We start from the raw sequence: 27,764 nt of genomic DNA on the forward strand, positions 1-27,764 counted from the left end.
GTGAGTAACCGATACTTAATGGATGGGTACTTGAGCTTCAGTCGCTTCGCCTTTATTTGATATGCGCAGAAGAAGAACCTAATCTCATTACTGCTGCAGCGGAACAATCTGAGAGGCTTTCAAGGGCAGGATTTATGTCAGTGCTGCTATAACCATGGTTACGCAGGGCTAATGCTAACACTCATAGCGGCCTTACAGGGAAGGAAAGGCTTCTGTTTTTGAAGAATCCAGAGAAACTTAAAGATTCTCTCATTTGCTTTTTCTCTTCTTTTGTGGCATTAGCGAAGCAAATCAGATCTGATCGCAGTTTTCCCGACTCTGGCCTCTGCACAGTGTCTCAGCAGATGTTAGCTGCATTTTTCAGCGCTGAATAACTACTTAGCATATGCAAGCGAGAGGCAAGCGGCAGATATTCAATAAATGGTGACAAAGTGATGCTAATCTGGCTAAAAGCTAATGAGATATTTTTGAGGCAGATTAGCATAACTTTGCATGGGAATACTCTGACATTTAGCCAGTTTTAGACAATGCAGATTTTAGCCTCAACGCCATCTGTTAGCTTGAGTTTGACAGTTTTAGCAAGCTGCCGTGCTGATGAACTAGCTTAGACCCACTCAGCTGCCTTCAAGCTCTGCTTATGATTTACTGAGAGTCAAGGGGAATCAAGAAAACCCTCCCCTGGGCAGCAGCATCATCTGTAGCGGCGACATCATGACCGGTTGCACAACTGGCTCATCACGCCGTCGCTCGTGTGGTCTCCACAGCGAGGGGACTAAATCATCTTAGCTTTTAATTAGCCGCTCACACGTTTGTGTTGTTGCTGGTGTTGAGGATCCTTTTTTCTTGCTCATAATGAATTCCATCCAAAATAGATGAGAACAAAAGCTTTTACCCACGCCGTAGATTATCCGTGTGAGGAGTCCATAAAGGTTTGTCTCATTCGTATAATCTGTCCGCCTTTCACAATTCTTTTCCAGGCTGAGGCGACACTTTGGGATGATGGGAATTATATAGTCTCGGAGGCAGCTTTGCGATAAACACATGTTATCTAAGAAATCCCAGGGACGAAAAAAAAACCAAAACGAATTTGAGATGTTTTGCTTCTGAAATGATGGAATGCCCCGAGGAAAACACATTTGCATAATGTGAGCTGGAATCCGTCATTCCGAAGCCTGTTTCCTGGCAGTTTTTGGGACTCGGTGATGACTCGCATAAAATAACCCGGAATTCATTTTTAATATTTAAGGCATCAAACCTCCCCATAGATCTACATATGCTAAGCTAGGCTAGCTGACTCACCCACAAATGCAGGTGTTGGAACTGAGGTTATTTTTTAAGTATTCTGGCTCAGAATGCCATATATTTGTCAATATTTCTTTATATTTGCATCATTCAGCTTTTTTTCTTTTGCCAGCTTCTGTAGTTCTACAGTAAATGGCTCTTAAAAACTGCGACTAATTACCTTTTTAAAGTTACGACCAAAGTTTTTCCTTGAAACACCGGATGTGTGCTGATCAGCTAAGTTTGTTTTTATATTATTTGCTGACAATCCACTAAAATGTACCAGTCAGCATCCATCTTTGTCCATCTTTATTAACGAGTCCCAGCGTTGCTGCGCACAAACAACCCGGCTAGATGTAGATGTGCTGAGCGTGAGCTAATGATCTTTTGGCCCCTGGCGGCTCGCTAACGTGTGTCTTTACGTGTTTTTCAGGGCAGCAGGAGTGCGTCTCCCTCCAGACGCTGAGACCCCCCCACCACCACCACCACCCCCCTTGACCCCAACAGACAGCCGGGGACGGATGAACACTGGGGGAAGAAAAGAAAGACAAGGAGGAGGACCTGTCATTCACCTTTCATTGCACCTCTGATAACACTCTAATCTACGCTAAATCCCTCTCTCAGCCCCCCCCCCCCCCCCCACTTCACTGGCTGGTAGCAAGCGACACAATCTGTTGCCGCGCGTATGTCAGGCTAGCTTAGCTCGGATCCAATTGCCGTGTGAAATGTTGATGTAAAACCTGAAACCGCTCACGTTTGAAGCCAAACTCACCCCCCCCCCCCCACCCAACACACACACACTCACACATACACACAAACACCCACACACACAATCGCTGTCTGCACGCTTCCTGTGCTTCTGCTAAAGTATTTATTAGTTTAACGATAAAAAAAGGGCAACCTGGAGGAGACCAGACACGGTTGGAGTCCATCCGACTCGCCCGTCCTTGGGAAGAGGAGTTGTCTTTTTTTGTGTGCTGTCAAACTGTCCTCGTCCACTAAAAGCGTCCCGGGACGGCCGTGGCGCCTTTATCTCAGCCCTCATCTCTTCGCCGTCAATGTCGTGTCGTCGTTCTGTGTTGACGCTAGCTGTACGTGTCGCCAGCTTTAACCGTCGGAGTTTTGGGATTGTGGAGTGCTAATCTTCTCGGCCATGTCGAGATCCGTGACGCCACAGTCTGTTGTTTTTCTGAGGCGGATTAGCATCCACCTTTGCTTCTGTACCGTCTCGCCTCATAATTATAAGCACTGTAAATATAACCGCCCCCCTTCCCCGTTCCTTTCTTCTGAGTGACACAGATTCAGACACAGATTCATAAAGGTGCTCTAATTAACTCCCTGGAGGTTTGTTTCCAGGGGCGGCACGGCCCAACTCAGACGAGGGTTCAGCCGCCAAAACAAATCTGCATCACCTGTCCGCTTGGCCGATTGTGTGTCCTCGGGGCCTCCCGGGATTCGCCTGGTGTTGTTTTCCCTGAATGGATCCGAATGTTTCGATGTTGTGCCATAAAACACGAGCTGCCACTTAACTTAGAACAAAGAAATAAAAGTGAAAATAAAGCCTCATTCCTTCCTGCCATGGCGAGTTTTTTTTGTCCTCAGTAGTTGTTACATCATTTTAAATATTTCTACATGTATTTGTCAAATCAGTGGCCTATTTGCTAGCAGCGATATTCGGATTCAGGATGGAACCCTGCGGAGGAGGAGAGAAAACCAGATCCCTGATTGCTGCTTGTACAAGAAACCAGTCTGTTTTGGGAGACGCTCGTTTCCCCTCCTGCTGAGACAAGATTAAATTGTTCCCACTGAAGCTCTGCAGCCATTAAGATTTGGAGCTGTGGCGTCTGTAACAGGTGGAAAATAACAAGTGTGACTCTCTTCTGAGTGGAAAACAACACATATTACATATTCTTAAGTTACAAAAGCATATTTTGCTAGGCTAAACATTTAACTGCCATGCTAAGCTAAACCTGACTCTAGATGTTCCTCGTGAAATAAATATAGGTAATAAAGCATATTGCCATATGTGTTTCAACAGTGACGCAATTAAAGACAGCAAACAAATGTAGATCGTATTTTGTGTTACAGTTTGGGTGTTTATACAGTAGAGGAGTTAGCCGCTCTTCGTTTTTTAGTGCGCCATTAATATCGCGGTTTTAGCGTTCAATCGTCGACGCGATGCCCAAACCCAGGCCTGGAGGCCGGAATCCGGGTTTTCTGTCCTCCCGGGGGGGGGGGGGGGGGGGGGGGGGGGGGAAGTCGGTCCAACTGGCCTTTTTAAGGGCCCATTTCCACCTGGTCAGACAGAAAACCCGGTTGGATCATGATCCTCCCGGACTGGGATCGGACACCGCTGGCGTAGCCGAATACAAGTTGTACGAATCATTTTATTTAATTTGGTGCCGTATAGACGACCTGAATAGAACCGAATTACTGAACGCATGTGGTTGTTTACTGTAGCAAATAGTGCCGAGAACTTTAAATGCTAATCTGTCGAGTAATCTTTTCTTAAACCGATTAATTCATATTATTTGTCTCAGTCACGTTTACATTATGGAATGGCCATTTTAAGGGTTACACTCATAATTAGTCCAAAGGTAACCAGAGAAATTAGTATTAGTCCAGTGAAATATAGTCAGTTTAACCATAAAAACTGTTTAACTGTCAATAAATGTTTCGGCGCTATTAACAGCTGCGTGTTTGTCACATTTCTCGTGTTTTTGTTGCAATAATGGATCGATCCGTTTTTTATGAACGGATCATCTTATTTATTAATCATAATTAAACATTTGCTGATCATTAGTGCTGATATATGGTTGACTTTCACTTCTTTTATTTAAATGTATCTTTATTTCTCCAACGCTGCTCCAAGGGCGTCCACAAATACATTTAATAAAAAATTCTTAGTTTATCAGCCATGTAAAAATCATATAGTGATTTATAGTTAGAACCACAAGTATAAATTAGTAGAAAAATTATTTTAATCTTAACTTATTATGAACAATAGAAAAAAAAACCCAGCCTTCCTTCTGTACATCGGCTTTGGTTCGTAACAAACACAATAATGGGCTCAAATTACAGTTCCAACAATCATTGTTCAACAATTCATCAGAAAATATTTGCAATATCGCTACAATATTTACAGAATCAGCTGACTGATGTGTCTGAGAAGATGAGACACCAACAGGACACTCGCTGCTGGCGGGTTTCTGGTGTAGTTTGGCACCACTTCCCAACAAGGGACTAAAAACACATCCTGATATGAAATATGTACAGTATAAATATATAAAAAGGGGGAAAAGAGGAAAAAAACTGTTGTCTTGGATTAGCGACAGCTCCAATAAGAAGGTCGTACTTCCAGCAGGATCGACAGGAGGGGAACGGGAAGATCAGCCTGTCCGTGTTTATTAAGCCGGAGCTCTCCGGAGGTCATCACTGTGATGACAATCAGACGGTAACCAAACAGACAAAGCCTATTAAAGCCAGGCGCACAGAACCAGGCTCCCTTTACTGCACAGCTAATTTGGACCAACGGCAGGAGGCTGCTGCGAGGCTAAAAGCCCTCCGTGGACGGCGGAGCACATCTCCACCCTCTTCAATCTTGCTGTCGCAGAACATCTTCATCAGAAGAGGAGGAATAAAGTGCTTCCGGGACCGTCCCAGCATTCACTGGCTTCTCGCTGCCGTCAGTGGAAGACATGCCAGTCGGTGGACGACTCGGGGACCACCTCCAGGTCCAGCTCTGGCGTCACCTCCACCTGGGGGGACGGCTCTTTTTGGCTCAGGGGAACTTCTTGGATCTGACCTGGAGAGAGAAAAGAGACGGAAGGTGAAGAACAAGGGAGAGAAGCGGCACCTGCAGCTCAGCCTTTGCTGGAACAGCAATGGGTCCATTATGACGCCCCTCCTCGCCGCCAGCGTTTAAGATCTCCATCTTTAACCGCAAAAACAGGCCTGAAAATGAGGACTTTTAAGCCAAAGTACCTGCAGCACAGAGGAAGATTAAGTCTTCCATTTCACAGGCTGAAACACATCTGTGGCTGCGGGCCGAGCGCTGAAATGAGTTTTACAGTGGGAGTCGTTTAATTATCCCCCTCCACATTTGAGACACTTCACAAATACACTCATTAAGCCGTGAGCGTAGGCGTGCGTGAGAAAAAGCCCCCACGACAGACAATTCCCTCAGACATTCCAAACAAATATTAAGAATTCATTTTGATTTTTCATGCTTTTGAACCCCAAGAAGCTTCCTGTGGAGCCAGAAGGCTCCTCCGTTTCCAGGGAAACGGATGCTTTGAAAGCGCCTGAGTGTGTGTGTTTCTGTGGGTGAATGTGAGGGATGTGGAGTTGGATTTTCTGCATATTTAGTGACTTTGTCCAGCCGTCAGAGGCCTGACTGGGAGCGTTTTAGTGGAGCTGGTATGTCTGGAGGAAGTTAAAGACAGGAAGCTGCCGTCCTGATCTTTCGCCCTGCAAAGTCTGACGGTTGCGTTGCCATGGCATCAGTATTTGTTAATCAAATTACCTTCATAGCAAAGTAAAATCAATTGATAAGACTGACGACTGAGTGAGAATTAGACAGAGTTAGCGATGTTTGAAGACAGTTCAAGCGTGTCTTTTCTCTCTTAGTGGTAAATATAGTGCTTCTTCCTGAAAAAGACAAAGGTTTTAATGCCGTGTGTGTGTGTGTGAGTGTGTGTGTGTGTGTGATGTCAGCACAAAGGGAGAAATAGGAGGATGCCTATGTTGTTGTATTTGCTACACATTGTTAGTTGTGCACATTTTAACATCTTGTGCCACCATGCAAATAAGCGATACTATAGGTGAATAAAATACTACCTTACAGTCCTAAAGTACCAGGTCCAAGTGCAACTACAGTGCAGAACTATGGAGAGGAAGTGGAGAGGGACATAAACAGGAGAGAGGAGGCGAGTAGAGACAGAGGAGATAGGAGACGATAAGTGATGTTAGGAGAGCGGGTGCTCTCGGGAAGAGCTGTGTTCAAGAGCTTTTGTTCAAGAAGAAGAGAGGGTCACCCCTGCCATGAAAGAGCTCAGGGCATGTGCATGCGTGCGGTGGACGAGGTGCAGCATGGGCTCGTGCAAGATTGCTGAAGTAAGAGGGAGCAGATCCAGCCAGTCCTCTGCAGGTTCAGCAAAAGTGACTTGAACTTAATGTGGGAAGCTACAGGTAGACAGTAGGGTGACACGGGCCTGCTCTGGTTGGACCATTCTGGACCATCTGAACTGGCTTCACCATTCACATCGCCGCACCCGTTAGAAGGGCACCGTCATGGTCGCCGCGGGAGATCGCCGTGGCTTGTACCGGCAGCTGTGTGGTCCACTGGATGTTGAAGTTGGGGTTAGGTTGAGGAGCTGGGGGATGCATTATATCCATAGAAGTGCTCACAAAGATAGAAGTACAAGGATGAGTGTGTGTGTGAGGGAGGAAGCTGAAGGTGTGGCCCCCAGGGTCTAGAGGGATCCACCCACCCCAGACTCAGATAAGCCAAAACCATAAATGAGTCTCCGAGTCTCTCCCCTCCCCCAGTCATCAGCTCACCGTAGCCATGGGACCTCTTCATGTGGTGCTTCATATTACTCTTCTGTGTGAAACGGATGCAGCACAGCTCGCACTTGAAGGGCTTCTTCCCCGTGTGTTTGACCATATGGACCTGCAGAGCGCTCTTCTGATTGAAGGCCTTGTCGCACTGAGTGCACTTGAAGGGACGCTCGCCTGCACAAACACGCATGACAGACACGACAGATGGGTTTTTAATTAAACGTTGCCGCAATCAGTATTTTCACTTTGCATCATCAGCCTCTCAGATTTGTGCTGCATAATGTAAGTGTCTCTATTTACATAAAATACTGATAATAGAGGCACAATTACAGATAATTATTGGAAAACTGTAAAATTCATAATTACATTTTATCTCCATTAATTTAGGCCTTAACTTATTCAGGTTGCAGCATTGAAGCCATGTTACAGGCTAATTTCTGGATCGTACAATAGAATTGTGGGTAATGAAGTCTATGCACAACAGCAGGAAGATGTGAAGCACAAACGTGACGTAGATCATTTTGTTTGAATAAGTCATTAACCGGACTGCTGAAATGCATCAACGATGTGGAAAAAACAGGAAGAAAGAACAGGTAATTAAACTTTTTCTTCTTATTTATGCAAGACAATTGATTACTATGGGTATTTAACCATTCCCCTGGCACCTGTGTGTGTGCGGTTGTGCCTCTCCAGCTGGCTGCGTTTGGCGAAGGCTTTCACGCAGGAGGAGCAGTTGAAGACTCGGGGCTTCTGGGAGCTGGGGGACGGGCCTGGCTGGTGCAGTTTCTCGTGTTCCTGCGGGCAGAACCAAAAAGTTCTAGCTTATAGCATCTGCAAGTTCATAGACGTCAGATGTCTTGTCTTCAGAAAAAAGTCCGACTGGCAGAGTTTGAATTTCCAGAGGCAAAAGAAAAGTTCCATGGTGACATCAAAAAGACAGACAATAAGTGTGTGTGTGTGTGTGTGTGTGTGTGTGTGTGTGTATGTATGTTCCCTTTATTTCTGCTCTTGTGCTTTGATCTTCTAAAAACAAATTTTATATTCTTGGGGGATTTTTCAAACAGCTTAGAAAGTTCATTAATATTATTGTATTTGCGATGGTACCAATCGGAAAACATCTATTTTGCCCATCTTTAACTCAACCTTTTTATTTTCAATCCTGTTTTTATTCTTTACAATCAAAGGGCACACACCCTCTCGCACGTTAGATTTTCAGACAAACAATAAAAACACGACCTCTTTAACTTACAAAACCGACAGCCGGGTTGGAGCAGGGCGGAATAATGAGACCATGTATTATGAAGACAAAGAGAAGGCCTGTAACACAATGGGCTTCACTCCTGACTGTAATACCGAGAGATGCATAATCTCCTCCTCCTCTTATTATCCTGATCCTTTACGTGCTGGAGTGTCTGAACCTCATGAAGAGGATGGTGAGCGAGGAGAAGCACACGCACATCTCATCAGAAGTCTGCTGCAAACCTCCCCTCGGCTTAAGAGTTTTGTTGTCGAGGGCGACGGCCCAAAAGAGCCCATCTTCGGAGGTGCTAAAAATAAGATTTGTGCTGGGAGACCCTGGGATTTATGGTTTTAATATCAACATTTTATTCATTCCTACACAAAACTGGGCTCTTTATCATCTTTAACCCATAGTTGATAAATGCTCCTTGCATGGACATTAGATAAGGGAAGGTTTTAAGGGCAAGCAGACATCAGCTGTTTTCTGCAGGTTCCTACCTTGAGGTGAGTGGCTCTCTTAAAGGCCTTGTCACAGACAGGACAGATGTGGCAGCGGTCCTTCCCGTGGGCCTGTCGGCAGTGCCGCCGCAGCGCGTTGGCGTTCTGGCACACCTGATTGCAGTCGTAACATTGGTAACGGTTAGCAGCTTCCAGCTGGCCGTCTTTCCCTCCCTTATGGCCGTCGTCAGCGATCTGCTCACACACAAAGATGCCGTGGTGAGAGCCAAACATTCGCCATCCTCCGACACAGATGAGGGGAACACACTCACGTTGTATCCGTTATCAGACGCTCTGGTGGTGGACTGGGAGTGGTGACTGACCAGTATGACCTGTTGGCCTGAGCTCGTCTGCCCTGACAGACCGGAGTCGGTGAGCAAGGCGGGAAAAGTTTGGCCCTGAGGGGAAAAAAACGTGTTTTCTTTCCAAGTCTGTTTAAGCTGATTCATACGGCGGACAGGTGGTGTTTACCTGTGTGTTGAGGTTGAGAGTGACACCGTCTAGCATGCCGTGGGTGTCCGCCAGGGTCAGCGTCACGCTGTTGTCGCTGGCCACGCCCCCTGGTGACATCACCAAGCTCTGGGAGGCTACAGTGTGCGACAGGGTGGTGCTGGGCAGGCTGGAGACTGAAAGGCAGACAGTGGAGGGTTTTAAAGCACATCTGCTTGACCTGCTCCTCTGTAATGTTGACGTTGTCTGCTGTGCTCTACATCTGCGGGGACCCCAGACAAGCTACATGAGCCTCTGTGAATGTTGGTCCTCTCCCGTGGCGATACATGAGCAGCAACAGCTGGCGGCAGCGCAGCTTCAGCTTCTCAGCAGGGTTACCGCCTCGTCTGATCGAACCCCGCTGCTCGCTCCATAAAGTGAGCCTGCAGGTATAGTTGGCTTCCTGAGAAACGGAGGTAACCAGCGCGCCGCGCATGCCTGACTCACAGCAAGTTAAACTGCAGTGAAGAGTTTTAGGGTCCGGCTGCTTCCTGGACCGCTAAAGAGTAAAATGTTCAACCTTCCAATGTGGCAGAAAAAGAATTTTTTTTTACTGCTTCACACTGAAAATGGCTATTTCGTGTTAAAGAACCTTAATATTTGATGGTTCAATAGGACCTGCAGCCCGGTTTAATAGAGTGACAGGTGGATTGTGGGGAATTCTTCTGCATACACAATAACACCACTCAGGGAAGTGGGGGGGGGGGTTATTTCCACTTGAGCCAAAATGGGAGAGCAGTGAACAGATGAAGGTGTGATCGGGGATTTAATTAGGCTAAAAAAAAAAAAGCCTCATCTTAAATCATATTTGCCTGCAGCAAACATGAACCTGCACGTCCCATTAAAGATCAGCCTAAACCTGACCCCGTGAATTCCAACCCCCCCCGAATCACCACAGAATTCAAAGGTGCTTCATTCCCATATACTGGGAGAGAGCGGGACAAAGGCTGATATTAAATAGTCAAGATTTCAGCGTGAAATGGGGTGGTGGTTTAATCAGTTCTGCTCGAGTGGGTTGATGTGAAGAAATCTGTGGAAAAGCAAGCCTGACATAATTAACTGTCAGCGACTGGCTGGAAAAAGAGGCCGAGTTAAGTGGAGTCTTGGCTGAGTGCGGCGGGGTCGCTGGCCACCGCGCGCTGAAGGTCAGACAGGACTTTTGCAAGGTTTCATACCAAATTGGTGTCAACCAAAAGACCGAACGAACTAAACGGGGCTGGAGGCGGCAGAGCGTTGTTTACTCGTCAATACTGGACATTTATGTAGATGATCCCTGGAAAGAATGTGTTGTGCATTAGATTCCCGGTTCCAGTCCTCTGTATTCCACTAGAAACCCAATGCAGTGAGTGTCGCCAGGCCTGACCTGCCATTGCAGTGTTAGCAGGGCTCTGAGGTAGGAGGTGTTCATTGCTGATGGTCAGAGTGGCGCCGGGCGGCTGACCGCCGAGTGGCGATGCCAGGCGGATGCTGCCGTTCATCTCGCCACCATTAGCGCTGCTGTGCTGGGTGAGCAGATCCTGACCTGCAAACATGTAGAAAACACCTTTTTATCTAAAGGCTGGAACTGCAGAAGCATAATTGGACTATTTTAAGCTACAGAGAGCATGCAGCTTAATAGAACCAGGACATACGATGAAAAGCAAACACTCTTATGTCCTAAATTTAAATGAAAGTGTAAAAACATAAAATGCACCTTTTATACCCACCTCTGCAGAAATGCAACCGACTGGAGCCACTTTCATCTCCAGTAAATAAACTGTGAAGAGCAACTGCCGCGGCAGCGTAAACAATCGTTTACAGTGATATTAGCTCGGTCTGAGGGGCTCATTTGTAACGCTCTTCATTGTATCGGGCTTGCTGCTCCTTTACTGCAGGCAGACAACCGTTGTAACTCAGCTCCACAAAGTGGATCCAACGTTTCCCCAGCTGATGTACCGCTGATGTGTGGAGGTAAAATGCTTTGTAAAGCAGGTGCATCGCTCATGACTGCTAACAGGGGGAAGCTCTTAATCTGGCTAGATGGAGGGTTTTTTTCTTCTCCCTCATATTTCAGATAAATGTGTGATGATCCCTGGGGACTGTTGTGATTTTTCCTGTTATTGAAAGCAGCTGTACGGACACATATGCAGCGCGTCGCCACCGGCGACCTGTGCTGTTCCATTGGATGCAGCTTGATCTGATAAGGGGATTCATACCTGATAGGGTGAGGGTGATTTCTTGTGGGTTTCCTGCTGCAGCGGCGGAGCAAGAAGCTGATGCAAGTGCTTGTGTCAGGCTGGAATTGTTGATGGTCAGCGTGATCTCCTGACCGCCGGTGTTTCCAGATAGGAGTCCGGAGCCGCCAATGACGTGGCTGAGATCTTGCGAACCTGCAGAGACCACGTGGAAGCACTGCTCAGTTACAGAGCTCGTAACCAGAGGTCCTCGTGTAGCGATTTTCTGGGCTATTACTCCCACCTGTGGCATCCTGCTCAGAGAGGGTTGCCATGGTGACCTGAGCAGGTGTGATGGAGGACTGCAGAGCCAGGCTGGTTAGAGGGTGGATGACCACGTTGGCAGACACGGAGGGGTCAGCGGTGGAGGTGAGCTGGCCGCCAGGGTGGGAGACGAGGCCGGTGTCGACGCTCAGGGGCTGAGAGAGGAGCCCCCCCTGTTGTAAAGTCTGCTGGAGGAGGGCGGGGTCGATCTGCAAGAGAGATAAGTACAAGTGCTGGAGATGAAGAGGAGAACACAGAGATGGCATAAGGAAACATCTCCAGGCTACATGCGATTAGGGTCCTCTAGAGAGATGAAAGCCACCAGCATCAAAAGACATTTTAATTACTCAATCCGAACTGAAATAAAGCAAAAATACTGTCTGATGATGCTAAATCTGACAGAAGGAAAAACCAATCAAGGGCTTCAGACAGACGCTGCACTGCAGTAAATCATAGAGGTTCTAAACAGAGTTATGCAAATTTTTCCTGTGTTTAAACAACACGAAAAAATGTGACATTCACGGCAGACAGAACGCTGCTGGGAATAATGGATAAAACAGGCAAGTGAAGCGTCCCGCCAGGGCCGTAGAACAACACAGGCGCCGCTGTAATCTGCTGCTGCCGAGGACATGCCGTCTTTCACTTGTCCAAGTAAAGCAAAATGACCCATCTTCGGTCTGCCCTGTTCTAAGAACCCAGCGTTACTCTCATGACATCCCCCGCCCTGTACGAACGGGGGCGTTACCTGTAGCGTGATGTTGTTGATGTTGCCGATGTTGCTGGGGTCGATGCCAGAGATCTGGACATTGGGACACACCAGGTTGGTGGGCGTCAGCTGTAGCTGGATGCCGTCCAGGGTGGTCAGTCCATCTGGGAGAGAGACGGTCAGGTCTCCTGCAGCAGAGGGACGAGAGCAACGGATTCTTCAGAGACCAGAGAAGATGTTGAGCAGCCAGCTCACAGTTGGTGTTTTTTAGATGCAATTCACTCTTCTTCCTTTATTCCTTGATCAATATGTTAAAGTATCTCCATTGAGTAAATATGGATTTTCTAGCGCTTTCTTTTAAGAAAGATTTCATTTCTGTAATTTTGAAGCAATCTCTCGCAAAAAAGGCTTTCAATCTGGAGAGAGGACTCGGAGAATGATAAAGTGATATTGAACAAAAGTAAAATGCACTTGAGCCTGTAGGTGACAGGATGTGAATATGTGATTTAATTTAGCAGCTGACAACTTGCTGCAAGTGGTCTCAGAACTGGAGCTGATCCGAGTGCGGCACCTGATCAATGATGATTGATCTACCTGACATGGAGGCGGGCAGGATGGTCTGTCCCACCAGCCCCGGCTGGAGGAGATTCTGGTCAAACTGGCCTGTCAGAACCTGGTTGGTCGGGAGGTAAATGTTGGGGTCCGAGCTGGACGTCTGGAGGAGACCCATGGGCTGAAGGGCATCTGGAGCTGCTGGCGACTGGCCCTGTCCTCCTGTCACAGCCTGCCCCGGCTCACCCTGACTAGACTGGCAGGCGGACGAGCTGAACCTCTTGGATTTGTGTCTTTCGCTGCTTGCTCGGAAGTGGAACTGGATGTGGGTTTTGCGGTGGCCTGAGGTTCTGAACCGGAGGTCACAGTAGGGGCATTTGAAGGGCTTGGAGCCGGTGTGAAGGCGCATGTGGACCTTCAAGCTGCCTTTTGTTGAGAATGAGGTGTTGCACATGTGGCAACTAAACAGTTTTTGACCTGGGGGGAAGACAATTTACCCATTTTCAGAAGGATGTTAGCTTAGTTGTTGGTATTTGTACATTAGGAGTCGTAGATTCAACTTAATTTTAACCCCTTTCATAGCTCTGACCTGTGTGAGTCTTCACGTGGCAGTCCAGGGTAGATTTGACTGTAAAAGTCTTCCCGCATTCATCACATTTGTAGGGTCTCTCTCCCGTATGGATCCGAATGTGTCTAGAATTGGACAGACAGGACTGTTTTAGCTCATAATGGAAAGTAAACAGAGCAGATATCGAGGTTTGATGAGAGGGTAGTGCAGAGGAACCTGCACCTGAAAGGGATTTGAAGGAAACAAATCTTATCTACATAGCAGCGAATCTATTGCTGCTGTCTGTGGTTGGGATTAACCTGAATCTGAAACAGGAGCAGTACCCAGCGGCTGATCATCGGGATTAAAAAGCATTTCCTTTCATTTATGGATGCACATAATCCATCACTAAAGATCCGACTCTGCTGTATCTTTTCCAGTTGAGACAGTTGAGATCTTCACCTGACGAGGTCGCTGGGCTTCTTGAAGCTCTTTGGGCAGAAACTGCAGCAGTTGGCAAACTTGGGTTCTGTTTCCAGCTCCACGGCCTTGTCCTTGATTTCGCTGATCCGATCCCTCTCTGCCGCTGACTGGGAGAGGATTCGCTCCGACAACGAGGCCTCCTCTCCGGGATCCTTCGCGAGCTCGGCCGTCTGCTCCTCCGTGAAGGTGATGATTTCCAGGCTCTTCCGCTTGGAGGTCTTTTGCCCAGCTTCATCTTCCTCATCCTCTACCTCTTCCCCACCATCTTGACTGTCCAGGCCGATAACTGCAAAAGAATTGCAGCGGATATTGCTTGAAGCTAAACCCAAATAACTTAAAGAGGGGGTTTTGTCAAACACGAACTCCTGCTGTCTTACTTTGCTCCTCCACGTCGTGCTCCTTCCTCATGTGCTTTTTGCGCAGCAGGTTGGTCCTGAAGCTCTCGTCACATATGGTGCATTTGTAGGACTTCATGTGGCTGATCATGTGACGGTTGAGGCTGCCGTTGGTGGTGAACGAGGCGTGACAAATGTTACACTTAAATGGCTTCATTCCTGTTGGTGACACAGTCGGAGGTGAGGTGGAAGAGCATTTTTGGTCATTTATTATTTCGACATTTCCAGAGATCATAAAAACTGGCCTGTATGTGTGTTGAGGTGGGACTTCAGCACGCCGGCTGAAACAAAGGCTCGTCCGCACAGCTGACACGTGTACGGTTTTTCCCCAGTGTGGGAGCGCATGTGCTGCTTCAGATGGCTCGACTTTTTAAATCCTTTATTACACCAGTTGCACCTGAAAACAGAGAACAGTTGTGAAGAAAAACCTGAATTATTTAAAGCAAAATAGCAGATTTTAGACTTTTAGACTTTAGATTTTAAACAGGCTGAATCTCCGTTGTTCAAAACATTTTAGGTTAGCAGGAGCTTTGTCTCGCTCTCCTCCTCAGGTGACGATTATTGCTGATTATTCCACTTCCAACACACTCATCTCTTTTCCTCACACACGCTTGTCCTCAATGTGAAATCTGACCATAAATCGGTGATGGAAAACCTATCAGACGGTTGGAAAGCGCCTGAGAGCTGCAGAGTGATGAGACCAAATTGTGCCGGGAATAGGCAGAGGTCATTTGGGAAAAGAAACTGAATGAAAACTAACCTGTGGGCTCTCTTGCTGTTGTCCTCGCTGTCGTCCTGATAGTCTTGCGTTTCTGTGGTTAACTGAAGTTCTCTCTGGCTGTTCTGCTGGAGGAGCCCGTTGGTCTAAATAACAAAGGACAAAAACACAGATGGGGATTTCACAGTGGCGTTATCAGGTTCGTCTTCCTGGTTTGACTCAATCACGCTTTTCTAACATCAGATTTTTAAGGCTTGGATAATTGAGCAGATTTATTGGTGGCTCTGTGTAAATCTAGACTATGATACTCTTAATGTTCATCCCCAGAAGATCCTGTGCTGAACAGCTTTGTTGGCTTTAAGTTTCGCTTTGATTTTGATGAAATGGAGGTTTTGCTACTAGAATTTAAGCAATTCAACCACGTTTAAACATCCTTTGACTACAGAATTAAAAGCTTAGTTAAGCCTGTCATTGAAAACCAAATAATAACCTACTCATTTGCATTTAGAAGCCACTGGATAAATGTGTGTCTTGTTAAATATCCTTGATTCTACTACTCCATAATAAAACTACTATTGAAAAGGGCAATGCAAGGTAAAACATGAATAACAAGGTTAGCGGAGGCTGTTATCGAAGTGGATCTTGTTTCCATTAAAAGAGAGGCTTTTGTACCCTCGAATCCCTCCAGCACCAGTCTTTTGATGTTAAATTACTGCTAGATGCTGAAAACATACACATCTGGGGATAACCCTGACCTCTGTATGGTGATCTAATGGTTCGGGAGATTTCCTGAACAATAATGTGGAAACTAAGAGTGTGTTTCCCACAGACAGCTCATCCACTCACCACCTCAGCAGTGGAAACGTGCAGCAGATTGGGCTGGTGGTAGCTGGACGACAGGGCCTGCGACTCCAGGGTGCTGGAATCCTGCAGCTGCTGGACGCTGGAGAACTGGGGCTGACTGTAGCTGGACTCAGTCATACTGAAGCCTGGAGGAGGGGGGGGGTAACAGAATAACCACACTGCAACACCTGCGCTTCAATGCAATTATCACTCAAAATCTCTGTTGTATTAACTCCTCTGTTGCATATGACAAAGGCTGGGAGACGAGATAGCACAGGAAAACACCTAGATTAATAACCAGAAAGAACTCCGCTGCCGGGTCAATAAGCCTCAAACTCACAACGTCTCCAACAACATTTTCTCCATTGAATATAAAATATCTGGCTCGCCTGCTGCACAACACAGCAAAAATAGCAGGCTCAAATTCAGCGATAAGGTGGGGGTGGGGGTATGGGGTATGGGGGTGTAATTGATTTTACTGAACTTTGAGGGAAAAACAGCCATCTGCAGTTTACTGAAACTGCAGATGGCTGACAATAAGCTGGGCCCACAGCACGAGCACGAGCACGAGCACGAGCACGGTTATTGTGTAAAATTGCTGAAGTTGCAAAACTAAAACAACAAAGTGGCGTGTGTGTGTGTGTGTGTGTTCTTGCACATGTGGCATATTGAGGACCATTGTATTGTCTGCGGTTTGAAAGGTTAAAGACTTGGTTTTAAGCTTAGGTCAAAGAATTGTGAGAGTGAATTATAACAGGACAAAGATAAAATGTGACAAAAGCCCAGTCATTACTGTCACAATGGTTACTGGTTACACACTAAAGTGAAGGCCCAGGTCACAAAGGGCTGTACGAAGAATGATGCTTTGACACGTTTACATTTAGCAAAATAATGAAACACTTATTAAGTGGTTTAATGGTTATGGAGGAACTTCCGGACATCAAGAACAGCCTCAGCTCTCCATGGAACGAGAGAACCATCAGGCCTCCGCTGGGACTCATGACACCCTGAGGTCCTTCCGCCTTTCTCCCGCCCACTATCTGACGCCGAGCAAATGACAAGTTGCTTTAGCCTTCGACAGTTTCCAGTTTCAAAAAGGTTACATTTGACTTGCGTTACGAACACAAAAGAAAGTTTGGAGCTGCTGCCTCTGGAGGGACTGTGAAAGACTGATCTGTGGGGCGGATATTCAAGATGAGTGTGAGCTTCTGCCAGCAGCAGATGCCAAACCACCACCGTGCAGCCTGTCAAGGCTCAGTCATCACAGCAACCCTCCAGTTTGGTGGAGGAAAACAGCAACATGCTAGAAGCTAAACAATAAAGATGATCCGAGCCGAAACACTGGCAACGAGACCGGCTTCAGATTCTGACGTTTAAATGCTTTCAACAATTGATCTGTTTGTTGTCAAAAAAACAATTTCCTGTTATCCATTATTCAAACTTTTTATATTTGCTTTGGTTTAACTTTGTTAGCGGTTCATGAATAAAGAATAAAATGACAAAAAGCAAAATGAACTGCTGCAACATGACAACTTCAGCAATTATGACAGTTGAGAATGTTTCAAATTCTATTAAATAAAATGAAGGCTAAAGTTTAGACTCATACTGACAGCAGGTAATGTTTTGTACCTTGTGTTAGTGTTTGCTGGTCAAACGTAGGCTGAGAAAGTGCTGGTGTCTCAAACTGGGTGATGTTCTGAGGCAAAGCATGCTGGGTATTCACAAACGAGTCTGTTACCAGGAAGAAAGAGAGAAAAAGCTCTGAATATTTGCTGATCTCTGTTATATAAACTGCTGAGGCCAATTTAAGATTAGCACATTTAAAATAATGAGCTTCCTCCGACGGACCAGAGGACAAACACGACTCTGACGGTTGTTCACCTTCTTGTACGAGCTGCTTGTCAGTCAGAGGAGCCTCCAGCGTCACCTGCTGGCTTCCATTCACCACCTCCGTCTGGCCCAGTCCCAGCATGCTCTGCTGGTCTGCCGAGGACGTGGGTGGTTGAGGAAGGGGATCTCCCTCTATTTCCACCTGCATGTCGTGGGCCACTGCGGCTGCACCTAAGGGGTCTTCTGCCGGCTGGGGCTGCAGCTGCTGCGCTAGTTCATACCTGACAACAAGAGACGCTGAGTCTCATCTTCAACAGGCTTGTAAATGTGCAGAAACCACAAGACGGGACCCCCAAACCTGTGTGTCTTCATGTGCTTCCTGCAGTTTGGGGATGACTTGAAGGTCTTCTGGCAGTAGGGGCACATGTAGGGTCGCAGGTCGCTGTGGGTGGTCATGTGGCGCCGCAGGCTGCCGCTAGTGGTGAAAGTGGTGTCGCACATCAGGCACTTAAAGGCCTTCAGGCCGGAGTGGGTCCTGATGTGAGCCTTGAGGACGCCTGAAGAGGCGAAGCCCCTGCTGCACTGCACACACTTGAAGGGCCTTTCTCCCGTGTGAGACCTGGGGAGGGAAAACCCCCAAAAATAAAAGTAAAAATATAGCCTAACTCCCGCTACGAACTCTTCCCATCACGCCACCCATCACCCTCACCTGACGTGCTGTTTCAGATGGCTGGATTTCTTGTAAGCTTTGCTGCAGTACTGGCACTTGTACGGACGATCGTTGCCCTCCAGGTACTGCTGAAAAGCGAGGCGGGAGTTCTGAGACGGGATCAGGCCTGGGGGGCAATATGACCTCAATGTGAGAAGCAGACTCAGAGAAGAAGAAACAATTTAAAAAAACAAGACCCGAGGATGTTTTTACCGTAGTCGGTGATGAGGATGGGCTCCTGCAGAGGGATGTCGGGCAGAGGTAGGTTACTCTTGGACACTTTGGCTTTGTTGGTCTTTCGGGTGAACTTGTGTTTCTTCTGCTGCGGGCCTTTAAAGTGAGAAGCAATGTGTGTTTTCCTGTGGCCCGATGTGCGAAAGATCTTGTCACAGTGGGGGCAGGGGAACGGACGGACACCTGGGGGATGAAAACAAAACCCAGCACAACCGGCTTAATTCGCCCCATTCTCTTGGTGACAGAAGTGCTTGAAGCTTGATGTTAAACAGAGCCTTCTGTGGAACACAGCCAGCCCTCACCTGTGTGGAGACGCATGTGCACTTTCACGCTGCCTGACGTGGAGAAGCACTTAAGGCAGCACTGGCACTCGAAGGCCTTGATACCCGTGTGCGTTTTCATGTGTGCTGTGAGGGTGCTCTTGACAGCAAAAGCTCTGAAGCACTGTTTGCACTTGAAAGGCTTTTCGTGGGTGTGGATGCGGATGTGCCGGACAAGATCGCTGGGCTTCTTGAACTCCTTGGAGCAGTACAGACAGCCGTGCCAGCGAATGCCGTTCTCTTCCCGGATCAAGCCTGAAGGAGACAGAAGATCAAAGCTGACGCTTTATCCTTCTTAATTGTTAAGCGCCCATTTTAAATGATCAAATAGCTAATCGCTACCTGGCATTTGTATAGGTTTCTTGAAAATGCTTCTTTTCTTCTCCCTCAGTGGTTTCTCATGTCCTTGCAGTTTCTTGCTTTCCAGCGTAGAACCATCACTTGTCTGGTTCTGCGGCTCCCTGGATGCAGTGTCACCCTGTGGCTGGACCACACTCAGCCCACTGTTCTCCAGAGCTTGCTACCGAAGAAAACAAAAAACTGTTGCTTTTTCTGCCTCCTTTTAGAGGAAACTATCTTTGATACTCTACTATCCTCACTCACCTGTAAGATGTCCTGGTTTATAGCCGCATCCATGGCGATGGCCGGTCCTGGAGGCTGTGGCTGAGCCGAGTCTCCGCTGACTTGTTCAGACAGCTCCAGAAGTTGCTGGATGACATCTGTCACCCCTTCCCCACCCTCGGAGCCTCCGGGAGCCTGGCCCACTGCCTCTGCCTCCTAGGACAGCAGAAGAACGGTGATGAGGAGCAGTGTGACGAAGAAGGACGTACACGCTCCTGACAGATGCTAATTTAAAGTATCAGAACTACATAAAACACAGCCACGGACTTCATTTATGAATCCGAACCCCATTCATGTCAAGAACCCCAGCCTGCTGACATTTTATTCAAAAAGGTCAAAAGGATGAATAAATAGCAAAGAGGTCATTAGACAGATGAGGTCTGTCTACTCAGGCAGTGTTTCCCTCTCTTACCGTGGTGCTGGAGGGCACCTCCATCACAGAGATATGCATCTTGCTAATGTGGGCGTTCAGGCTGCCCAGTTTCTTGAAAGAACAGCTGCAGTCCATGCACTGGAAGAGTGGCACGCCTTTATTCTGAAGGAGGACAAGAAGCTATTAGTCCTGCTTTCTATGTGTATGTCTCTGTTGTCCATGCTCAGCTCCAGGTGGTCAAACATCTAAAAAAAAGTTGTGAGTATCTTTAGCCGGTAAAAGCCCGACTATCCATGGGAATTTCACCTTTATTTGGCATTTCTATCAGCATTTTCTCTGTGTCTAGGATTGAATTCACAGAGGCAGGAAACCACAGGGGGACTAGAAGTCATCCCTGAAGGGTTCCAGCGAGGATGGAGGAGTTGTGATGCTCACAGAACCTTAGAAATTCTCCTGAGCGCCTGATGAGACAGTGTTACGACCTGAGAAGACACGCGTCCCACATTTCCTTCTCTGTACCCGTGATGCTTTAGCTCATGTGGCTCATCCTCATGCATCGTCCATGCGTCTCATTGCCAGGAGATTATCTATTCAGAAAAGTTGGCCCAGTGCAAACAATGTGGAACAGGAACGCTGGAGAACACTTGTGAAGATTAGATGCATTACTCAAGTCGTGCTGCTCTTTGGTTTTCCAGCTGTAATTCAATCAAGCAGCCCCCCGAAAATTTGAGGATGGGATACAAAACACTCATGAGTAGGAGAGAAGGGAAAAAAATCAATAATCTCATTTTCTAAAGTCTCTGGTAGGAAAAAGTGCAGGAATAGGAACCAACTGGACGTCTTATGGAGATTATCAAACAATGTACAGAAACGAGAGATAATGCATGGAAACAAAGGACCAGGGAACAAAACCAAGATCCACCAGAGCGCTGATATGATATTAGCCTCAGTTCATTCTCAGGAAAAAGGCGGGTTTTAGTCTGACATTCTCCAGAATTTTGGTAATTAAGAAGTTCTGTGACTTCCAAACCAAACTAATTTCCAACAAAGCATATTTCACACTGTCAGGATGGCATCTTTTAATGAGCACTTTGCACCTTGTTGCTTTGCCAGCAGCCTGCCAGGATGCTCGCCCAGTCCTGATCGGAGCCATTATTGGAACAGATCGTCAGAATTAATGGGTTTTTCCCAGAACCCCTAAAACCACACAGGCATGTTACAGAATATAATAGCCTCCAGTTTGCACGGTTGGAGCCCAGCTTGACCCGGTCGACCTGGGACACACTGAAGCCCTTGAAGATTGGTCAGTGTGAGCTGCTCATAAAAGACAACTGCAAATTCACCTAACTCCATTTTCAGCAGACAAACAAGAGTGAAAAGTGTCTGCTGCAGCAACAGTGGGAGGGAGGGAGGGCTGGTGATACAAACAGGAGCTATTGTATGTTGGAAAATGGTAAAAAAAAAAAAAAAGAAAGAAGAAAAAAGATAAACAAAAGCTAGAACGAAGGTGTAACAAAAGAGGAGCACGAAAAAGAAGACTTTAATTTCCACAAGATGGTTTGGGCTATTTCAGCCTTTACTAACGACGTCCTCACAGCGCTGCGTTCTCACCTCAGAATGAACCCTCTTGACGTGGGAGTGCAGGTTCCCCCTCTGGGAGAACGATGCGGGGCAGAACATGCACAGGTGAGGCTTCTCTCCAGTGTGCCTCGCCATGTGGGTCTGCAGCACCACCTTCTGGTTGAAAGCCTTCCCGCAGTGGCTGCATTTAAAGGGCCTCTCCCCTAGAGGGAAAAAAGCCAAGTTTATTAAAACTTTTTTAACATCACCATCTATCTTTACATCCTTCTGCTGTTCCCTCCTTCATTTTCTCACTCATGAGAAGGCAAAACATCACTTTCTCTCTCTTTTGCCTTCCAGAATAATGCGTCATCTTAAGAGGCGTCTGGAATCTACTCCATCTACTCCCAGACCTCCCAGAGGCCAGCCAAACTAATCAGGATGCAGATTATAAGTAAACATGTAGGCGAGGGCCTCACTCGAACCCTTCCCAGCCTGAACAACCCCAGCCTCCACACAGCAACACTCGGATTAGAAGTGCGGCTCATAATTCTAACCACGCCGCGTCCTGGCATGACAGCAGCGATGAACTGGGCTGAGGCGTGCAGCTGCTGGTGCTTCAGCCAGGAATTCGATTTAACGGTGTTTTGAAGCCTCCCAACAAAGCAAAGCTGCCAGCTGCTGTGTCCACGGTGCCTCTGTTAGACCAGTCCAGGAAACCTGGCGGCAGCGGCCACCCACATCCCCTCAGCTGCCACGCCAGGCGCTCCCGGGCACCTCCTCCCACTCACCTGTGTGTATCCGGATGTGCCGAACGAGCTGGCTGGGCTTTTTGAAGGTCTTTCCGCAATGATGGCAGCTGTTGGTGAAGCCACTGCGGTCGATGTTTTTCTTGTAGTTTCTGGAACTAGAAGTGAGGGGCCTGTGGGGGGAGCAAGCAACGCGTTAAGCTGCCGGTAAATCTGTAAAATACATTTATTTAGGGATGGTGAGCATCAGGTGTGACACAAATGCAGCTTTTAAAAGCCTCCATCCTGACCGACCTCATCTTGGCGTGACTCTTCATGTGCTCTTTGAGGTGCGCCGCCGTCTTGAACTCTTTTTCGCAGGTCTTGCAGGCGTAGACTCGGACGCCCGACAGCTCTTTGCGATGCTCCTCCAGGTGAAGGGAGAGCTGGCTCTGCAGGACAAACTCATCGCCGCACTCTGGACAGATCAGATTCTGCAAGGGGAGAGAGGAGAAAACGGGAACGTCACGTCTCCGGAAGGATCGGCAGCATGGGTTTTTACGATTCGCCGATTTGTGACCGACCTCCTCCTTCTCGTGCAGCATGATGTGAGATTTGAGACTGGCGATGCGGGAGAACCTTTTGTTGCAGACCGGGCAGGTGAAGTCGGATGTTGTGTGCGTGGACTTGTGGAGCGTGAGGTTGAACTCCACGTTAAACGTCTGCGGGCAGTGGTCACATCTGTGAGGCTGCCGAGCAGAGATGAGGCATTTCAAACATTTTCTCAGGTGGCGTCATTATGCTAAATAAACACATTCGATACCTCACAAGGACAAAGCAGGTTTCAGAGAAAGAGGATCGTGGAGACAACTTAAACCCCGCAGCACTGCAGGGTTCCACAAACACAGGAGGCCTCCCTGAGTTTGAAACAACCTGAACTGGCTGTCAGATCAGACTCAGGACCTCAGACTGGGCTAAAAGTTCATATTCCAACTAACCAATGATTCCAAAATCAGAGCCAAGAGGACGCAGGAGTGGCTGAGGAACAACTCGGTGAGAGGCCCAGAGTTAACTATTGATTTGAGTCCAATTAAAAACTCTGGACGGACCTTAAATGGTTGTTCACCGACAGCACCGTGGCATCAGATCAAAGGAGACTGGAGGCTGCAGCTTCAAATACGTCCCGAGTAAACACTAGTCTAAACACTTGTGCCATTGGAGAACCAATTTAGATTGAGGCGAGTGCACGGTCTAATCATGTAGGAGGACATGACAACAGTCCACGTGTGCCTCCACTCGCTGAACTCAATGAAAGAACAGGAGATGGAAGTTTTGGCCCCCTAAAAGGATCTTTAAAAAACTTGGCTGAAGCTAAACTGCTAACTGTCCAATGACTCTTCGGTTACTACACATGAATCAGCTTCAGTGCCGACCGCTGCAGGACAACGTGCGGTCTGGTCCCAGAGGACAGATGGAGCGTCTCACACACTCCCGCTACCGTCCCGCTGCAGCCACGAGCGGCTGTAGTTACCTTATCGTTGCTCTCGTGCTCGCGGAGATGCTTCTGCCGCTGGCTGTCAGTGGTAAAGACCTGGGAACATATTGAGCATTTCTTCTCCCCATCGCTGTATCCGTCCACTTTGCCATCCGTGGGATCTGCATGGAGTCAGAGAGAGGTCAACAGGCCACCTCCAGATGGCAACAGGCTACAGGCAGGTGTGACTTAGCTTCAAGAGAATCCTTAAATTGCACCCGACAGAGCTTCTGAGCATATTCTAAATGGATTCATTCTTGCTTTCTAATTTATGAAATGTCATGTTTAATAGCCTATCAACCAGCTAAAGGTCATGTGTGGGAGATTTTGGTGAGAACACAGACTTCAAGAACAGATTGTCTGTTGTAAACCTCCACCCTCCAGACTGCAATTCCAGATAAGAGAATCATGTAAAAAGAAATTAGGCACAAATAATAGCAGTAATAAATGCTATTGGTCCTTTTTCGAGGGTCATTCATCCGTTGCTTGTTGTTGAGGGACGATGGAGGAGCAACGCACAGATAGAGTGCATTTACATAAACACCACTCAAGTGAATGTAAACATAGGAATGAATCGGCTAATGTCATGCACTATAGAAATGCCTGTGTTATATTTATAAAAGAAAATCACACGCTCCATCAGCCAAGGTCATCAGGAAACTGTCAAAATACAGATGATGATGGCTGCATTTGTGGACACCTGGTTGAAATAACCTCCTGACTGCACATTTATCATAAAAGGGCAGTTTGGTGCCAGGAGGAGGATGAATGCCAGGTGATTTTAGATATGCTGCTAGCCAAGTTATGCAGGTGAAAATTTACAAGGTGTGAAGGCTCGAATCTGAACGCCCCGTCTGTCCTGTAGATATTTATGATCCTGCAGCCAAGCACAAACACAGACTTGGACCTCAGAAGGAATTTTAGAACAGTCTTTCATTGAAGCTGATTCTATCTTTATCATTTTGACTGCAATGTCAGCTTGCAATGATTGCAGTCGCTACCCGTGCTGAACTCATCCAATTTTCTTATATAAATGAAAGAATGAATCTGATTCATCTGGTGATTAACCCGGTTTCTTGATTAACTCGCCATTGGGGAGCAATAAAAGTCCATTTTCAACACATGCCATGACCCCACATTACAATGAAACTAACATTATGGACACACAATTAGTAATAAAATATCTTTTTGATCTTGTCACTTTGAGGTGTATTGATCTATTTTAATGTATTCTCACAAAGTAAGAGGGCTGATACGTGCTTAAAAAGGTATTTTAATTAAACATATGTTTAGAATGTTGACTTTTATTTCATTGATGACACTTTTGATGGCGCTAGCATCCACGGTGAGCTGCTGTGGGATCTGCGTGAGACTCGGGTGGATCAAGTAAATCCATTCGTCAACATCTGGATAATCCTCAGGTAGACGTTATCAGCCACATCAGTCCAGAGTTGGGGCGCAGGTTTAAGTTTTTCACAGGACCGAGTGAACCTAAGTGAAATAAACCCACAAGAGGCCAACGAAGTAAATAAGCGCGACTTCCAGGCGCGTCGTGAGAGCGCCGTCAGCCCGGGAGCGTCAACAACGTTACCGCACTTATTCAAACCGCGCACGGCTGACCCGCGTCGGGCTGGACGGTCCCGCTGCGGCGCATCACCGGGCAAAATAACAATGGCCAACGGCCGCCACTTAGCAGCGGGGCTAATGGTAGCGAGGCGCGCTAGTTAGCGAGGTGGAGCTAACGGCGAAAAGGAGGTTAGACGGAGATAAAGTGCGAAAACTACGACGGACTAACGACCCACGGATCCGCGCTCCTCGCTCTCGCGGACACCAAATTACACTGGAAGCCAATAAGAAGAGGCACCGAGATGTTATTAATATCATTCCGCCTCGATCACTCCTTCGCCGCACAAAGCAAAGCCCGTCGCAATACTATATCCGGGGACTATATACATCACATTGAAGTGTTATTATTAAAGACCCTGAGGCGTTTGCAAAAAGGTCGCCGGGTTATTTGGATAGCCGACAATCTGTATTTTTTATTCTTTGCATTTTGGTGCTTGTTACCTGTTTCGTCGTTGCTTTGAACTCTCAGTTTGCGAGGCCGGCCCCGCGGCATAGTTCCAGTACTCGGAGTGGGTGTGCTGTGAACGATTTGCTTTTCAAAATGGCGACTCGCTCATCGGGAGACGGCAGCGTCGTACCCGCGAACACACACACGGCCGCCTGGACTGGGGCGACCTCTGGCGGCCAGAACGAGGACCGCACCCATTCACTCGGATAACACACTTTTATTCATGTATGAGACCACTTTTATTTATATAGTGTCTGATATAATCAACATTGTAGCACTTTGCAGAAACCGAACAAGCAAAAAAAAAAATTAAAGCGTGACACTTTCTCATCACTGCATTTGATTATCTTTCGATACAGATTCCATATGAATCAATGCAATAAACATCAAAGATCACTTTTTTGCAGGATTGAATGTGAGCATGATAAAGTACATAAAAACAGAACGGGAAATACAATCACGAATCGAATTTCAGTCCATCATTGTTGTAATTTGTTTTTTCAAACATGTCATGAACTAGTTGGGAATACGATTCTCCATTTTATTTGTGATTATTGTCTAGTGCAGTTTTTCCACCTTTGACGACAGAACAGTTTAACATGAAAATGAATCATTTGACCAGCAGAGGGAGCCACCTGATTATAAATTTATTTGTTCCCGGGTCAAAAATTCACGTGTTTAAGTTCCTGTCTTTGTTTCTGACTTATCTCTGGGTGCAGCAATAAGCAGTAATAAAGATGTGTATAAAAGCTCTAAAAACAAATAAAAGTGGAATAATACTAGAGGTTGAAACAGTACAAGCTGGTTTATATCATGGTTCTTTCAAATCATAATATCTAGGACCCGTTGTATACATTAAAAAGCCACAAAGTCAAGAAAAAGTTTTACAAAAGCACATTATACAGCGAATATATACTTGTGAGTATAAGAGTAGAACATGTGTTCAGAAAGTTGTATCTGGTCCATCTAGGGAAATAATTCATGATTGCAGCAGTTTGACATAATAAAGACGAGGGAGAGGAGGAGGAGTAGAAGAGTTCATGACCCCCTCGTGCTGTTGGAGGCTCTCACACGTATTAAAACCCAGAGAAATGTCAGGCCGGGTCCTTATCAGGATGTAAATCACACTGTATCTGATCCTGTTTACACCGACAGCTATCCTCCCTGAGCCTCTCTCGTTGTCTTTGTCTCAACCAAAAAAAGGGGAAGCGGGGCCGCCTCGTCGTTCAGCCAGCCCGGTGCGTGTGGATTCTGTAAGAACATCTGTTCCTGCCGGGCCGCCAGCTCTCTCCGCCTGTCTCCTCTGGCAGCTGCAGCGGCTCACTGATCTCAGCGCTGGAAACAAAAGCGTGGACATCAGTCCGACCTTGTGGGACTGTCCACGCCCCTCTTTCCTGCCTCTCTGTTCTTCTTCTGCTGCCGCTGCCTCTGTTGTCTCCTCTCCTCCCTCTCGCTGCAGTCGAGAGGAGTGTGATCAATCACTGAAATTGTCGTGGCCTGTGGGAGAGGGATTGTCCGGAAACTCGCATCTGCGCGAGGAATCCGAATAAAAAATAAATGCGCTGCTCTTTTCCTGCTTAATATACATTCTTAACTCTGCACTGGCTGGGAACTAGTTAGTGTATTTACCTGCTGGGCCTCTTACGACACTATATGCACAGCGTTACGCCCTGTCTCAGGCTCTGACCTTTGGAATGACCTCCACGCGCCCCTCATCCATGTATGCTAGATGTCAACTGCTAACATTCTTGTAAGGTAGCAACAACGGTTCTTCAACACTCTCCTGACCACATTCAGAGATCTGTCAGCTTTTTAATGTGTGTTTTTTTTTTTTAGCAACTTCCCTTCCTTTCGGAGCAGCTTCCCCAAATTGAAATCCAGGTGTGAAAGCGATCTGAGTTTCACTTTCACTTCTGTCCTCACGCGAAAGTTTTAGCTTCCCAGCCAGGATCTGCTGGCGCATTCCACACGAAAATAACACACGCGCATGT

General features: G+C 47.0%; 2 protein-coding genes across 7 annotated transcripts in view; one reads left to right on the forward strand and one right to left on the reverse strand.

Annotated features, from left to right (window-relative positions):
- LOC101075449 (myelin basic protein-like) overlaps window positions 1-2,858 on the forward strand; it is an 8,752-nt gene extending 5,894 nt beyond the window's left edge. For all 6 annotated transcript variants that reach the window (XM_029838308.1, XM_003965921.3, XM_029838310.1 and 3 more), the window contains one exon: window positions 1,715-2,858. Coding sequence is in view for 3 of the 6 variants with exons in the window: in XM_003965921.3 (XP_003965970.3) it covers window positions 1,715-1,747 (33 nt within the window). In the remaining 3 variants the exon portion in view is untranslated. The remainder of the gene's footprint in view (window positions 1-1,714) is intronic.
- A 1,253-nt stretch (window positions 2,859-4,111) lies between these two features.
- LOC101079740 (zinc finger protein 236) lies at window positions 4,112-26,002 on the reverse strand. The gene is made up of 32 exons (XM_011605372.2): window positions 25,767-26,002; window positions 23,697-23,821; window positions 22,750-22,914; window positions 22,481-22,659; window positions 22,229-22,359; window positions 21,489-21,661; window positions 19,917-20,039; window positions 19,487-19,660; window positions 19,226-19,403; window positions 18,866-19,138; window positions 18,543-18,746; window positions 18,330-18,456; window positions 17,979-18,239; window positions 17,672-17,901; window positions 17,420-17,521; window positions 15,794-15,936; window positions 14,990-15,093; window positions 14,475-14,626; window positions 14,212-14,388; window positions 13,814-14,120; window positions 13,394-13,497; window positions 12,847-13,281; window positions 12,292-12,440; window positions 11,527-11,755; window positions 11,265-11,438; window positions 10,433-10,591; window positions 9,052-9,206; window positions 8,853-8,978; window positions 8,581-8,775; window positions 7,509-7,638; window positions 6,844-7,017; window positions 4,112-5,086 (listed from the first exon to the last, which is right to left on the reverse strand). Exons 1-32 carry the CDS (start codon window positions 25,816-25,818, stop codon window positions 4,968-4,970), a joined length of 5,529 nt encoding a protein of 1,842 aa, XP_011603674.2. The 5' UTR covers window positions 25,819-26,002; the 3' UTR covers window positions 4,112-4,967.
- Window positions 26,003-27,764: the final 1,762 nt, after the last annotated feature.

Source organism: Takifugu rubripes, chromosome 7 (genome assembly GCF_901000725.2).
Source record: "Takifugu rubripes chromosome 7, fTakRub1.2, whole genome shotgun sequence".
NCBI lineage: Eukaryota > Metazoa > Chordata > Actinopteri > Tetraodontiformes > Tetraodontidae > Takifugu > Takifugu rubripes.

Bases quoted from the DNA above. Each gene is read 5' to 3' on its own strand.
- LOC101079740 (XM_011605372.2), bottom strand. From the start codon at position 25,818: ATGCCGCGGGGCCGGCCTCGCAAACTGAGAGTTCAAAGCAACGACGAA. The intron at 19,661-19,916 runs GTAAGAGAGGGA...CTGCTGTCCTAG, and splicing joins AGGTGCCCTCCAGCACCACG to GAGGCAGAGGCAGTGGGCCA. The intron at 11,756-12,291 runs GTAACGCCCCCG...TCTCTCTTGCAG, and splicing joins TCAACAACATCACGCTACAG to ATCGACCCCGCCCTCCTCCA.